The sequence below is a fragment of the Heptranchias perlo genome, chromosome 2, assembly GCF_035084215.1.
Source record: "Heptranchias perlo isolate sHepPer1 chromosome 2, sHepPer1.hap1, whole genome shotgun sequence".
NCBI classification, from domain to species: domain Eukaryota; kingdom Metazoa; phylum Chordata; class Chondrichthyes; order Hexanchiformes; family Hexanchidae; genus Heptranchias; species Heptranchias perlo.
In genome coordinates, this window is record NC_090326.1 from 25,856,249 (window position 1) to 25,873,181 (window position 16,933).

The following is a 16,933-nucleotide window of genomic DNA, read 5'->3' on the forward strand; positions in this document are numbered from 1 at the left end:
ATTTATGTGCAGACGACTGAGCGATCCTGGTGATGTCACTGGTGACGCCCTGGAAGGAACCAGATGCGAAGAAATTGGGGGCAGTGGTGACTTTAACTGTGACAGACAATGCGCGGTCACCAGGTTCAGTCGAGAACAGCTCTGCATGAAGGAGCCTGCAGATATCTGCGACCGCCTGGTGACCCAATCTGAGCCTTCGTAGGCACTGCTCCTCGGAGAGGTCCAAGAAGCTCAGCCTCTGTCTGTAGACCCTCTCATGCGGGTAGTGCCTCCTGCGATCTCGGCCCCTCTGTTGGTCCCCTCTCTGCTCTTCTGCAGGTCCTTGTGGCGCACCTCTGTCTTGTGGAGCTGCAACTCCCAGAACTGCACGCCGTGCCTGCCACGGATGGTGATGTGCCTCCTCCTCAGATGTACTGTAGAATAAATCCATTGCACTCACCCCCCCCACCCCCCATCCTCATGGTGTCAGTTTGAGGGGGTCCAAAAAGTAGGTAACTATGTGTGAACACGAGAATTCTGAGTGTGAACCAAGAAATCTCAGTCTAAATAGAAAGAACTCCCAGCCAAAGGTTTGTCTGAGAGAACTGATTGCCCTGCTGCAAAAACTCACCTTTTCCTCACATATGTCAATCGCTGGTTTATAGGTTCAAATGGGTGCCGACTGCAACTCAGCTCCGTTTCCATGGCGTCCTTCAGAGGCCACGGGAGACACATTCTGAAGCAGTTAAAATGGTTTGTGTAGTTCAAACCACAAAAGTTTAACATCTTTAAGTACCTCAGTTGGCCCTTTAAATATCGTAAAGCCGGTGGGACTTCCAGGTTTCAGAAGTTTGCGCGCACCCAGACGCGTCTGGGTCAAACCCGGAAGTCGGCAGGTTGGAGCCTGGATATGGTCCCGCCCCCAACTCATCTGTTCTTCGGGGTTAAAATTTACCCCATAGTCTCTCGTAAATATGAAGAATACATAAAGTCCCTTGCAGAAAGGTATAATTGTGCACTAGATTTCTAAAGATAGGTAACTATGTGTGAACACGTTTTCGAATGAATTAACAGTTGACAGTGGAGCCTCATTTGTGTCATGTGTGCAATTTAATCAGTCTCCGTCAAAATTCTGTCACAGCTATAATTTTCAAACTTTCGGTGCTGCCACTGCAAGCTAACCGAACAGATGTCAGCTGACTGATGAGGCTGTTATTCCGCACTCTAGGTTGTATCTGTAATCGCAAATGTTTATAGTTCCATTACTGTGGTCATTATTTATTTCACTGTAACCTTGAGCCAAGTTTTGAACAGGTTGTGTGTGTTTTATATTATAAATTTGCATAATATTTCAATGCGATTTGATTATTGCACTTCATTCCTTCTAGGCTTCATACATTGGATGGAAGATCCATCAATGATGGCACAGAACTTGAAAATGGAGGGTACTATGTAGCTGTGGGCAGAGATAAATTTAAGAAGTTACCCTATGGTGAACTGATTTTCAGTAAATCGTGCCCAAGAAGATCTAATGGGTAAGGGTAAGGATAGCCCTGCTTAAATACTATTTTAAGCTAATAATCAATTTTTTTTAATGGAGTGTCTCTAATTCACATCCGCAATAATAGGCACTAGTCCGATTTAATTGCAAGTTAGTCCTAATGTTGCATATGTCGGGTCATTATAAAAAATCCAGACTAATCTGGTGAAAGATTTGGGACTGCATCCCAACCAGAAGGAAGGCAGGGGTTACTCAGCTAGATAGGGAAAGTAATGCAAAAGGGGAGTATCCGGAGCAAAGTAACATAGAAGGGGATTCCTCCACCATGGCCTCTTCTCCAGAGGAACTTTAGGTGGAAGATTGCTTGTCCATCTTCGAGAATGAGACACAACATCAAACTCCTAAGTCTTGGAAGTCGTAAGTAGTCCATTATGTATTGCATAACAGAGGTGCAATTACCAAGATACAACTTAAACTCCCCACAAGAAGAGCGTGTATGTTGGCTGTTCCCAGTGCTGTGACAGTGGCGCCAGAGCATGACAGACCTTTTGATCTCACAAATCACGCAGGGCTGACCCTTCATGGGCTATGGGTTGGACTTAATTTCATATTCAAGAGCTCCTGCTCTGGATTGGGCCATGTGCTGGGAATTTGCCAAAGATTGGAGGAGTGGGGGTGGAAGAGGAGATGGAATTACTGTGCACCATCAGCCTTTAAAGGGCTGCAATTAAAGGGATGTGGCCACTTAAACACAACTGGCTGCACCCAGGGACAATTTTTCTTTTTTAGTCTTTCTAAAAGCATAGAAACTTTTTAGTTCTTTTTCAACCTTTCAAAAGTATGGGGAAAGAAATAATGTGCAGAATAACGGTTAGAGGGCAAACAACTGTAGAGGCAGGAAGCTGAGTCCGTGGCCTCCTGTTTAATGGCTGGTGGCGTGGAGGTGCTGCTGCACGAGGTATGATTGAGGAGGGATGGCCTGGTTGGCTCTCCAGGCACTGTCTCCAGAGGACAACAGCGGAGCACATCTGACAGGAGGTGGTGACCAGGGTTAGTGCTCTGTACAATACCCATTGGACCTGGCAACGGATGTGGGAGCTGGAAAACTTTATGGAACCTGCCAAGATAAGATTATCGAATAGTACTATTTACCAACTACATGGCCCAAATGGGTATGCTGAAAAGTATTGCTTGTCAACTTGTTGCACGTGTACTGCGGGCCCATAGAAAGCCCTCACACAATGCTGCAGCTCTTTGCTTACCATGCATACCCATACTCCAACAAGCTGCAACTTACATATGAAAGCCTTGGTGCACTTCAAATGTAATATTATTGTAACACGACCTAGTTGTGTGGTACATGTTCACTTCCTGACCCACAGGATGAGCATGTCTGTCTGTGTTTGTAATGTTTCAACATGTCCTGACTACTTCTGTGCTTGCATGGTGAGATGGCACATAATGTGAAGGAACAGACCTGAATTGGAGGTGAGCTCAGGAATTTCAAGTCCTTTACTCCCTTGGAGGAGATCACCCTGGACATCCTTGGTTGCTGTAAGTGCTGCATAAACTCGCCAAATCTGATGACTCATCTGTACTGAGTTAGCTGATCTCGGCCAGGGACTCTACTGTTGGCGGCAGTTCCCTGAGTTAGGGAAGAGAAATTCAGTCAGGGTTCCAGCTGCATGTATACTTGCTGGAAGTGCATGGATGCTGGGTGAGAACAGGGTAGGGCTTAGCGGTGATGCCCCCTGTGTCGAAATAGCCTCACTGTGCTCGTTTTCCAGGCTCCCACGTGAGTAATGGTCACTTGGGTAATATACTGGAGGACGACTAAAGGCACTGGCTACTTGTTGAGGTGCAGCTCCACAGCCAGCAGTCCCCCCCAGGTAGAACTGAAACTCAGAAAGGCGTTGATGCCTTCAGGAGAGGAGGTGAAGAAAGAAAATTGCGGAGAAAAAACGGAAAATGTTTTCTCTAGAACCGAACAATGAATTGTTCTATTATTTTTGATTCACAAATGCATGCTCTCCAGACTTTATTACAAAGTGACCCAGTGGGAATCTCAAAATATTCAATATTCACCTGTGCAAGAAAATCAGAACTTTGGCAGCGATTCATTATGAAATGCAGAAAAGGTATAAAACCCACCAAAAAAAAATTACTAAGAAATACAAGAACGAGTGGGAAAAATTGTTCCCACAAATCCAAATTATCAACAATGGAGTTTAGACTCCGGATTGTCACTGGAAAAGTGAAGAGGGCAGTTAGATTTTTTTCAATTAGAAGCTTATTAGAAAATGGAATACCACAAGTGACTATTGAGACCGAGACTATAACAATATTTAATAGGGGACTGGATGAGTATTTGAAAAGGAATATTAAAAATACAGGGAAAGGTCAGGGAAATGGGATTACAACAGATAGCTCCTTCAGTTAGAGCTAACATTTTCATGGTGGGCTGAATGGCCTCCTGTGGTGTAATTTCTATCCTAAAATGGTGACATAATCTTAGAGTTTATGTTTGGTTTTCTATCTTAGATCGAAGGCTGCATCACTTCCTCCAATCCCTGGATCTAAGAAATGTAAAGAAAATGTGAGTTGTTTTGTTGTTTGTGCTGCCTCATGATTGCTGTACCAGTGGAGTCATAACCTTTCTTTTTTGCCATTGCTTTATTGAGATATGATAAAGGCTGTCTCTACTGAGTGGAATTCCAAATGCAAATGGTAAATGTAATATTGCTTTTGTATTAATGCGTATTTGAGAGTAACAGCATGGCTGTAATCCTGTTTTTCAAACTTATTTCTCTGTCTCCTTTAATTGGATCTCCAAAGCCATACAGCAACTATGGCTGAGAGGTCAGTTGGGCAACTTCCTCCTAGGCCTCCAGCAATACAGTTCTTGAGCTGACTATTGGGAGGTACATGAGAGTGGCTCAGTAGTGACTTATCTTTCCCTCCATGTGAAAGAGCTTGGCCTTTGCTGCAGTGCTGGTCTTAACCATGTATTGAACAGAGTGCCGGATCTCCGTGATGATCCCATATCTCACCATTCTATGGCACTGCATGTTGGAATGCCACAAGACTAATTGAATCAAGGGGTTTAGATGATTTCCTAAGGGTTGGGACCCAAAGCTGATCAACTAGTAGCTGCTCTCTAAACCCTAAGACTTAATTACAGGCTTGAAATAACATCTTGCAGTTTGAATCATTCTAAGTTATTGTTCCTGAGTACTGCACACTAACCAGTGATATTCCTACACCCGGTAGTGGTGTTACTGCTCCCTCCTTCATCAGTGTTATGTCCTTTGGCCCCACCACTACAACAACAACAACAAGTTGCATTTATATAGCGCCTTTAACATAGTAAAACGTCCCAAGGTGCTTTACAGAAGCATAATCAGACGAAAATTGACATCGAGCCAAAGAAGGAGACATTAGGACAAGTGACCAAAAGCTTGGTCTAGGAGGTAGGTTTTAAGGAGCATCTTAAAGGAGAAGAGAGAGGCGGAGGAATTTACAGCGCTTAGGGCTTTGGCAGCTGAAGGCACGGCCGCCAGTAGCATGGCGAAGGAAGTAGGGGATGCTCAAGAAGCCAGAGTTGGAGGAACGCAGTGTTCTCGGAGGGTTGTAGGGCTGGAGCAGGTTACAGAGATGGGGAGGAACCAGGCCATGGAGGGATTACAACATGAGGATGAGAACTTTAAAATCGAGGCGTTGTTGTAGCGGGAGCCAATGTGTAGGTCAGCGAGCACAGGGATGATGGGTGAAGTTAGGTGACGGGCAGCAGCGTTTTGGATGAGCTAAACTTTATTGAGAGTGGAAGATAGGATCATAGAAATTTATGACGCAGAGGAGGCCATTCGGCCCATCGTGTCTGTGTTGGCCGAAAAAGAGCTTTCCAGCCTAATCCCACTTTCCCACTTGGGAGGGCGGCCAAGAGAGCATTGGAACAGTTGAGTCTGAAGGTGACAAAAGGATGGATGTGGGTTTCAGCAGCAGCTACATGAGCTATGACCTAATGAATACGACACTGTGGTTATTGGCTATCATGTCACACAAGATCTCATGCACAAAAGATGGAATCGAGGTTCCTTTTTGATATTTTGTTGAAAGTAGCACTCATTATTAAAAAGATAAATGTATATTTTTCCCTAAAATTTTTTGAGAAATGAATTCTGATTGTGCTGAAATGACCAAAACAAATGTAAACCCTGTATTTTTATGTGAATTAACAGGTATTCTGGTTACCTCTGTATGACTGTTGTTGATTAGATCCTAATTTGCTGCTTCAACCTACGAAAGGGATTTTTATTTTAACAAAAGGAACTTCCGCATTAAGGAATTTTACATCTTATTCAGTGGCCCAGTTGCATCATACCCAAGTGAGCAGGACACTGCTAAGTGTGGAAAAGGGTTGTAGGGCTGGAGCAGGTTACAGAGATGGGGAGGAACCAGGCCATGGATGGATTACAACACGAGGATGAGAACTTTAAAATTGAGGCGTTGCTGTAGCGTGAGCCAGTGTAGGTCAGCGAGCACAGGGGTGATGGGTGAACGGGACTTGGTGCGAGTTCGGATATGGGCAGCAGTGTTTTGGATCTCATTTAGAGATGCGGCTTAGACTAAAGCAGGACTGAGAGCCGAACGATCCTGGTTACAAAATATGTAGCAGGGACAGAGTAGGAAAGAAAGGGAGGAGGGTGGCAGTGTTAATCAAAGATTCTATTGCGGCACTAGAATATAGGAATGATATTGTGAATGGTGCAAAGAGTGAAGGGTTAGAGGTAATTAATAAGAAGGGAACTGTTACTCTATTAGGAGTATATTATAGAGTGCTGAATAGTGGAAAGGAAGAGCCATGTGGACAAATAAGAAAAATAAAATGCAGGGAAAACATGACCATAATAATGGATGACTTTAATTTATAAAGATTGACTGGAGTAAGAGTCTGTAGTGAATTTCTACAGTGTGTCCAGGACTGCCTTTTTAGATCAGTGTGACTTGGGTCTAACAGCGAAAGATTCAGTGCTGGATCTAGTTCAAGCTAATGAAGTGGGGCAAGTAGGTCATGTACGGATAGGGGAACATTCTAGAAGACAACAAACGGAATGTAATTTGGTTTGATGTAAAAGTGGAAAAGGAGAGGGAACAGTGAGATTCAAGTTATTTGACTGGAATAAAACTAATTTCAATGAAATGAAAGGGGAAGTAGCCCAGACAAACTGGAAATAAAATTCAGCAAGTAAGACTGCACAAACAATGGGAAGCCTTCAAGCTCCGGATGCTTAGGGCATAAACTGGACATATTCCCACAAAAAGTAAAGGTGATACAGCAAAAGGTAGAGTTCCCTGGATACATAAGTTAAAGTGAGACTTAAAAAAGAATCATAGGAAAATCCAGGGCTAACATCACAATAGAAAATCAAGCTGAATACAGAAAATGAAGAGGGGAAGTTTTTTTTTAAAAAAAAGATTAAGAAGACTAAGCAGGAGTATGATGAAAGACTGACATAAGGGGAAATAGTAAAGGACGTTATAAACATTTAAAATGTAAAAGAATAATGGCGGAAGAAGAATCCATAACAACTTTTAAAAGGAAACTGGATAAATATTTGAAACTTTTTTGTAAAAGGAAAGAGTTGGAGTCTGGGACTGAATGGTTAACTCTCTTAGGGAGTTAGTGTAGGTGTGACGAGCCAAATAGCCTTCTCCTATGCAGTAAAATACTTAGATCTATGATGTCATTATTAGAATCAATTTCTCATTCCTGCTCAATTCTTGCAGATAAGAATGCTGAACTGCATTTTCTAACTGTATGTCATTAATTGTACAGCTTGACCTGGTGCACATCCAACCCCCCCCCACTTTGTCAAATGTCAGCATGGCATAGCGATAGCATACTCTCCCCCTCTGGGCGATAAGGTAGTGGGTTCAAGCCCCATTCCAGGTATTTGAGCACATAATCTAGGCTGACACTTAAATTCAGCCCCGAGGCAAGTGCAGCACTGTTGGGGGTGGCGTCCTTTGGGTGAGGCATTAAACTGAAGCCCCGTCTGTCCGTTTAGGTGGATGTTGAAAGATTTGGAGAAGAGCAGAAGCGTTTTCTATGTCTCTTGGCCAATGTTTAACCCTCAGTCAACACCTCCAAAAAACGACTATCTGGTAATTTACCTCATTGCTGTTTGTGGGACATTGCTCTGCGCAGATTTGGTTGTCTTGTTTGCCTACGTTACAACAATACTACACTTCCGAAGCAGTACGTTGGCTGTGAAGCTCTTTGGGAGGTGAGAGGTGCTACATAAATGCATGTACTTTTGTTTATGGAGATGAAAGAAAAGAAAGGAGGTGATCAATATTACCTCTAACCTACCATATCTGCTGTATGTGGACCAGCTGAAGAAGTGTAGAAACAAAATGCAGTGCAGGTTTTTTTTATATAAAGTAAAACAAACCAGCTGCCGGTGGAGTCCACCCCACTAAAATTTACTGGTGTAAACCCAGCTGGCAAAGTATATTCCGATTTTTCTGTTGTTTCATAGTATACAGCTAGGGATTACTCCTTCATAAATTTGCAGTTGCATCATTAATCCTTCATTGAAGACACTTCCATGCACAAGGTATATCAAGTGCGCTGTCTGTCGGTGTCTGCCATGACACTTGTGATGATAAAGCAAAAACAACACAACTCTAGAGTAAAACCTGAATACAATTGCCAATATTAATGCTATAGAATGCATTATTAAAAAAAGAAAATGACAAGGGAGAATGATTTAGAATGATACAGCACAGTAGGAGGCCATTCGGCCCATCATGCCTGTGCCGGCTCTTTGAAAGAGCTATCCAATTAGTCCCACTCCCCTGCTTTTTCCCAATAACCCTGAAAATTTTTTCTTTTCATGTGTATATATCCGATTCCCTTTTGAAAGTTACTATTAAACCTGCTTCCACCACCCTTTCAGGCAGTGCATTCCCGATCGTAACAACTCGCTGCATTAAAAAAAAATTCTCCTCATCTCCCCTCTGGTTCTTTTGCCAATTACCTTAAATCTGTGTCCTCTGGTTACCAACCCTCTTGCCAGTGGAAGCAGTTTCTCCTTCTCTACTCGATCAAAACCCCTCATTATTTTGAATACCTCTATTAAATATCCCCTTGACCTTCTCCACTCTAAGGGGAACACGCCCAGCTTCTCTAGTCTCTTCCCCCTTTGGGTTTGATGACTGCTATAAACCAAGAACAACAGTGCTGTAGTTTGACATCACCTGAACCTTGATGCGAGTGGCTTGTCACTTAGTCTTCCATTATGCTCTAAATATAAACAGAATAGGGTTAATCAAGTAGTGATATTCATCTCGGGTACATTTGATTACAAGTAGAAGGAGGTTGTTTTAACCTTGAACAAATGATTGATAAGGCCATGACTGGAATATTGTGTGCAATTTTGGGCACCCTACTTTCAAAATGGCATCGAAGAACATAATTCTAGGATTTAAAACTCTTAAGATATGAAGAAAGGTTCCCAGAATTGAATTTCCTTTCCTCGACGGGAAAATTAAAAGGAGACATGATCCAGGTTTTTGAAATGCTGAGAGGAGGGAATTTATGCCGATGCAAATAGCTTATTTAACACGGGCTGCATTTGCAGCACTAGAAAACACAACTGCAAAATTGCTGAGGTCCCAGTGAGACTGAAGATCAAAAGAAATAGGGGGGCGGGGAGGGTGATTTTAACCCAGCCCGCCCGGTGGGAACGAGGCAGTCGTTAAAATCGTCTCTGAAAACCTACCGCTCCATTCCCACCTATCGCCACCTTAACTGGGCCTTTTTTTCAGGTGTCCAAGGTGCCTGCCTGACTCAGGCGGAAGCTTCATTAATACATTCAAGTCAGAGTCCTATGATACCATTAGGACCCCGATAGCATTTTAACCGCCAAACGGACAGTCCGATTTGTCGGGGAAGAAGTGGAAGCCCTAAGTGGTAAGTTATAGACCTATCTTTGTGGGGCCGGAAGGAGCAGGAGTGCTCCTTGGGGCCCCACAAGAAAAGCCTGGTCCTCTCCTGCCGATCCGGGCTGCCCGCCCACGAGACCCTGCCGCCTCCTCTCTTTCCTACCCCCCCCCAACCCCCCGCGACTTACCTGCATGCTGGTGGGCAGCCTCCGAGCCACCCCTTCGTAGCCGACTGACTGACTGTCTCTTTACACCTGTCTCAGGTGGACAGCTGGCTCGCAGGATGTAAATGAGATCCGGGGGTTAAAATAACCCAGGCCACAAATTGGTGCTGCCGGGGGTGGGAGATGGGTTGACACTCGCCCCGTGCCTCACCTGCCTGAAGTCTGCGCCCCCCCCCCCCCCCCCAGTTAAAATGCCCCCCATAATTTCACCTTGTCATGGTCTGGGCATGTCCCAGCTGAAGTAGCCAATACAGTACCAGTTGAACCTCTTTTTAGTAAAAAAGCAGCTACATCAATATTTGGTTAAAGACAGATTTGCAGGTTAGAAGGATATGTTGAAATAATGGCACATCTTGATTTAACCCTTGCTGTAATTATAGAAATGTTATGCGTGGAATGCAATGGCTCAGGGTTGGGGAAAATGTAGATTTTGTCTGGGACATTTTTGGGAAGATCTTAGATTAGTTATGATGAGAATGTCAGAAGTCATGGCAACCATAATAAAGGAGGGGGGACACTAACTGGCTGCTGAGACCAATCACTGCAGTTTTACTAGTATTCCAGGTTGGCCTGGCTTAAGTGGCGAATGATTGTAGGCGTTGGGAGCTGTGGGTTTACTTTGTGCTTTCCCCTTGGCAGCACGGGTGTTGCTTGGTGCCAGTCTGTTCCCAGTCAGCTGTTCTTGGAGAACATTGGATTATGCTGGCTGGTGTTTTGCGAGCTAAGCTAACCTCAGCCCTATGCTCCCGGCCACTATCCCCCGTGACTGCAGGTCCCCCCGACCCAATCCGCACTCCCATCCCGACCCGGCCCCGGACCCGCTTATCTGAGGGCCACTGCAATGCTAGCAGCGGCCTGATTTCTCATCACTCCTCTTTGGTCTTCGCCGGTGGGCTGTTGCTCCATGCCAGCTCCGTTACAATGAGGCCCAATAGCAGGGATGCCTCGGACCTCGCCATTCTGACGCATGGTATGTAACTTGCGTTCCCCAGCGCGCCCAAAAATAGGCACGCCCGAATTTCTAGGCATCCGTATTTGGAGAAGCAGAGTAACTTGCTTGGCATAACCTCTTGTGGTTTTGGTTAAATACCTTAAAATCTGGTTTTTGACATAAGCATTTATTAGCACGTTTCTTATTCCTGCAAACCTTTAATAGGATAATCCCTTGATTTGATTAACTAAACCTGGTTAACATAGTAGTGTGATCTTTTGGACATTTCCAAGTTTCTTGACGGAAACTTCCTCAAAAACTTTAACTCTTTTAGCACCTTCCAGTTCTGACGAAAAGGTCTTCGACCTGAAACGTTAACTCTGCTTCTTTCTCCACAGATGCTGCCTCACTTGCTGAGCTCCTCCAGCATTTTCTGTTTTTATTTCTTGATGGATCCCGTTTTGCCACTGAACTTCTCTCGAAGTCCAGAAACTGTAGGCAGGAGACGTTATTAAATCGAGACTGATAGCGGGAGAACTTGTTGTGGCAAGTTTAAGAATGCAAAACTTTTTTCAGTATTGCTGACGAGCAGCTGTCGAGTCTCCAGCAGTTAGTTGTACGAATCCTTTCAACGACGAGGCAGATGTTTTCGTGGTGCTTGACTATGTTGCCCTCTAGTGCCCATTCTTTGCTATATAATACCAGGAAATGTTTGCTAATCGGAAATATCTGACTGCAACTCATTGGCTTCACTTGAGTGTACCCGACTGAGTGTGGACAGTGAGCGTTGTTCAATGAGACCGGAAACTGGATCTCACTCACTGGACCAAGATGGTTAAAGCACGTCTAACTTTTGGTCTGGCTCTGGGATCCTTTCTCAGGAGAATGACCCATGCGTGTGTTGAGCTCTCCTCCTCTTACACTGCACATCAGGAGCGGGTCTCTATGATTGCTGGGCTCTGCTGTGTGTTGTGGAGACCCTGGAGGGGTAATTTTAACCCCCACGAACTGGACGGGTGGGCAGTAAAAATAGTTAGTTTTTGGAGCGGGACCACATCCCGTCTCCAACGCAACCCAGGCTCAACAGAAACCCGGAAGTCCCGTCCCCACTTAAAGCCGGCGGGCCGATATTTAAAAGGCCAATTCAGGTAGTTGAAACACTTTTTAGGTAATTTACTTTTTGTGGATTCTGCAACAGAAACAGATTAACTACTCCTGAACGTGTCTCCCGTGGCTTCTGAAACGCGCCATTGAAATGGAGGCGAGCTGCAGCCGAAGCTCATTTGGCCTTTTAAACTAATGATTGACGCATCTCAACAAAAGGTGAAGTTTTGCAACTGGGCATTCAGTTCTCTCAAACTTTTGGCTGGGAGTTCTTTGTGTTTGGACTGAGAATTCTTGTGTTCAGACAAATTTACCTACGTTTGGGAGCCCCTCAAACTGATAAGATCTTGATTGGGGGCGGGGGGGGGGGGGGTTGCAATGGATCTTTTTTAAAATTTATTTGTTCATGGGATGTGGGCGTTGCTGGCAAGGCCAGCATTTATTGCCCATCCCTAATTGCCCTTGAGAAGGTGGTGGTGAGCCGTCTTCTTGAACTGCTGCAGTCTGCAATTCAATCTATTCAGCAGTACATCTGAGGAGGAGGTCGCAGGAGGCACTACCCACGTGAGAGGGTCTACAGGGAGAGGCTGAGTTTCCTGGACCCCTCAGAGGAGCAGTGCCTATGAAGGCTCCTGAACATTTACCTGAGGAAGGAGGAAGCCTCCGAAAGCTTGTGAATTTAAAATAAAATTGCTGGACTATAACTTGGTGTTGTAAAATTGTTTACAATTATCAACCCCAGTCCATCACCGGCATCTCCACATTATGAAGGCTCAGAGTGAGTTGCCAGGTGGTCGTAGAAATCTGCAGCCTCCTTCATGCGGAGCTAGGCCTGGTAACCATGCATTGCCCGTCACAGTTAAAGTCACCGCTGCCCTCAATTTCTTCAACTCTGGATCCTCCCAGGGTGCCACCGGTGACATCTCGAGGGTGTGTCAGCCATCTGCACATACGTGTATACGACAGGTGACGGATGGCTTGTTTGCCAGGGCATCCGACTATGTCAACTTCCCCCGCGATGACATCAGCCAGACTGAGAAAGCAATGGGTTTCCACTCTCTGGCTGGCTTGCCACGGGTGTGGGGTGCAATCGATCACACACACGTAGCAGTCCGAGAGCCTCCACGTGAGTCAGGACTGTTCATAAACGGAAAGGGATATCACTCCATCAGTGCACAGCTGGGGTACGACCACCGGAAGAGGTCTCTGCAGGTGTGTGCCAGATTCCCTGTGTGCTGACTGCTTGGAGACAAGGGAATGCCCCCTGCAGACATGGCTCATGACACCTGTGAGAAACCCCACCAACGAGGCACAGCAGCAAGCAGAGCCACATGACCACCAGGTGTGTCATTGAGCAAGCCATAGGAATATTGAAGGTGCGCTTCAGGTGTCCGAATATATCTGGGGGAGCTCTTCAGTACTCGCGAGCAAGGGTACGCAGAATAATCGTCGTGCGCTGCGTCCTGCATAACATAGCACAGCAGAGAGGGGTACAGGTGGAGGAAGTCAATTGTGCTCATGAAGCATCCTCAGCAGGCGGCAACATAAAAGTGGAGGAAGAGCCCATCGCCAGAGCAGCGGTGCACATTGCTGCTCGTGATGCCAGGAATTCCCTCGTCTCTAACAGGTTCTCATAATGAGATGTGCAAATTGAAGACTTTGAAATACTCAGGCCGCCTGGAACAACCACCACCACCACCAACCTTCCCTCCCACCCCCCTCAGTTTGCATAAAACAGTCCTTCACCCACGCATACACACATTGCACACCCACCCAATGGGTGGTGTCACGTCTTGGCATTGATTTTTTTTTTATTCGTTCATGGGATGTGGGCGTCGCTGGCATGGCCAGCATTTATTGCCCATCCCTAATTGCCCTTGAGAAGGTGGTGGTGAGCCGCCTTCTTGAATAACTGCAGTCCGTGTGGTCAAGCTCCTCCCACAGTGCTGTTAGGAGGGGCGTTCCAGGATTTTGACCCAGTGGTGATATATTTCCAAGTCGGGATGGTGTGTGACTTGGAGGGGAACGTGCAGGTGGTGTTGTTCCCATGTGCCCGCTGCCCTTGTCCTTCTAGGTGGTAGAGGTCGTGGGTTTGGGAGGTGCTGTTGAAGAAGCCTTGGCGAGTTGCTGCAGTGCATCCTGTGGATGGTACACACTGCAGCCACGGTACGCCGGTGGAGAAGGGAGTGAATGTTTAGGGTGGTGGATGGAGTGCCAATCAAGCGGGCTGCTTTGTCCTGGATGTTGTTGGAACTGCACTCATCCAGGCGAGTGGAGAGTATTCCATCACACTCCTGACTTGTGCCTTGTAGATGGTGGAAAGGCTTTGGGGAGTCAGGAGGTGAGTCACTCACCGCAGAATACCCAGCCTCTGACCTGCTCTTGTAGCCACAGTATTTATGTGGCTGGTCCAGTTAAGTTTCTGGTCAATGGTGACCCCCAGGATGTTGTTGATGGGGGATTCGCCGATGGTAATGCCGTTGAATGTCAAGGGGAGGTAGTTAGACTCTCTCTTGTTGGAGATGGTCATTGCCTGACACTTGTCTGGCGCGAATGTTATGATGAAGCACATGAAAAGGCAAATTCAATAGTAGAAAGAAAGAAGGAACATACATTCCATAGCGCCTTTCATGACCTCAGGACATCCCAAAGCACTTCACAGCCAATTAAGTATTTTTGAAGTATTGTCACTGTTGTAATGTAGGAAACGCAGCAGCCAATTTACACATAGCAAGGTCCCACAAACAACAATGTGATGATGACCAGATAATCTGTTTTAGTGATGTTGGTTGAGGGAGTGATGTTGGTTGAGGGATAAATACTGGCCAGGACACCGGAGATAACTCCCCTGTTCTTTTTCGAAATAGTGCCATGGAATCTTCTACGTCCAACTGAGAGGGCAGACGGGGCCTCGGTTTAACATCTCGGGCGAAAGACGGCACCTCCAACAGAGCAACACTCCCTCAGTACTGCACTGGGAGTGTCAACCTAGATTATGTGCTCAAGTCTCTGGAGTGGGACTTGAACCCACAACCGTCTGACTCAGAGGCGAGAGTGCTATCCACTGAACCACAGCTGACACCAATGGCCAAGACGTAGCAGTGGTGGTGATAATTATTACATTTAATGTGCCATAACAAAAATATAAATTAACAACATGACATCTCATCACACACCCTTGTGCATGCCTTGGCGAATTACAATTGCTTAGCCTTTCTCTTTCTACCGCTTCTACGTGGTGCATCCCCTGTGGCTTCAGCAGAGGTAGTGGCAGGTTACTCAGATCCCTGCCCTGACTGCTGAGATGCTCTTGGCCTATGACCTGTGGGTTTTGGAGCCCATGAGGGCCCCGCCAAAGACTGCTCCACCTGCACCCGTGCAGGGGCAGACTTGGCCATCTGGAGAGCATTGCGGGTACTGGTTGAGGGGGGGACAACGGGTGAGACGTGGGAGCGTTTTGAGTGGAATCCTCACTTCCATGTTCCCTTTTGCCGTCATCCCTCTCTGGGGCCGGCGTAACATCACTTCCACCACTCTGCTGGCCAGTAGGTTGGTAAGGAGATGTGTCAAGTTTTAAGGCCATGGATGAAGTTTCTGCATGCCTTTTTAAGGCAGCAGACATGTTGGCATCCAGAATCTGCACGGCCATTGTCATGGCCTGCATGGACTCATTTGAGTTCCGTGCTTGAAGCTTAATGGAGGCTGCCACTCTCTCCATTGAAGATATTCCCGCACTTACCTGCACCACCAGCCCACTAGCGATGGAGTTGGACTCCTCCATCCTCTCTGCTATTGTGGAGAGTGTGCATGGCATGTTTTCCAGTACCTCGCAAAGGTGCAGCTGTAACTCGATCATTCTCATTCTCAGTGATGGCCAACGAGGTTCAGCATCTGTGTCCATCTGAACAGACCTTGGAGAGGAGTGTGCCCCCCTGACGCAGACTCTCCACAGCTGCCCCTGCCACCAGTGCCTGCTCGTGCACACTTGTAAGTTGTGAATCACCAGGTGACAACCCAACTATCTGTCCAACATGACCCACCGAAGTGCGAGTATCAGCGCTGATGCATGGCTGTATGTCTTGTGACAGTGCACCCTCAGAAGGAATGGGATGGAATCATAGAATCGTTACAGCACAGATTTGGCCCATCGAGCCTGTGCCGGCTCCCTGCAAGAGCAATCCAGTTAGTCCTATTCCCCCGCTCTTTCCCCATAGCTTTGCAAACTTTTTCCCTTCAAATATTTATTCAATTCCCTTTTGAAAGCTACGATTGAATCTGCTTCCACCACCCTCTCAGGCAGCACATTCCAGATCATAACTACTCACTGCGTAAAAAAGTTTTTCTTCATGTTGCCTTTGGTTCTTTTGCCAATCACCTTCAATCTGTGTCCTCTGGTTCTCAATCCTTCCGCCAATGGGAACAGTTTCTCTTTATTTACTTTATCTAAACCTGTCATGATTTTGAACACTTCTATCAAATCTCCTCTTAACCTTCTCTGCCCTAAGGAGAACAACCCCAGCTTCTCCAGTCCATCCATATAACTGAAGTCCCTCATCCCTGGAATCATTCTAGTAAATCTTTTCTGCACCCTCTCTAAGGCCTTCACATCCGTCCTAAAGTGCAGTGCCCGGAATTGAACACAATACTCCAGTTGTGGCCAAACCAATGTTTTATAAAGGTTCAACATAACTTCCTTGTTTTTGTACTCTATGCCTCCATTTATAAAGCCCAGGATCCCGTATGCTTTTTTAACCGCTTTCTCAACCTGTCCTGCCACCTTCAAAGATTTGTGCACATATACCCCCAGGTCTCTCTGTTCCTGCACCCCCTTTAGAATTGTACCATTTAGTTTATATTGCCTCTCCTCGTTCTTCCTACCAAAATGTATCACATCGCACTTCTCTGCATTAAATTTCATCTGCCATGTGTCCGCCTATTCCACCAGCCTGTCTATATCCTCTTGAAGTCTATCACTATCCTCCTCACTGTTCACTACACTTCCAAGTTTTGTGTCATCTGCAAATTTTGAAATTATGCCCTGTACACCCAAGTCCAAGTCATCAATATATATCAAAAAAAAAGCAGTGGCCCTAGTACCGACCCCTGGGGAACACCATTGTACACCTTCCTCCAGTCCAAAAAACAACTGTTCATCACTACTTTCTGTTTCCTATTGCTTAGCCAATTTCGTATCCATGCTGCCACTGCCCCTTTTATTCCATGGGCTTCAATTTTGCTGACAAG

At 45.9% G+C, this 16,933-nt stretch overlaps 1 protein-coding gene across 1 annotated transcript in view; it reads left to right on the forward strand.

Moving 5' to 3' along the window:
- Window positions 1–16,933, forward strand: part of LOC137335978 (doublecortin domain-containing protein 2-like) — a 195,018-nt gene that overhangs the window by 53,807 nt on the left and 124,278 nt on the right. The window contains exons 5-6 of the mRNA XM_068001485.1: window positions 1,368–1,514; window positions 4,022–4,076. Of these exons, the coding sequence (XP_067857586.1) occupies window positions 1,368–1,514; window positions 4,022–4,076 (202 nt within the window). The remainder of the gene's footprint in view (window positions 1–1,367; window positions 1,515–4,021; window positions 4,077–16,933) is intronic.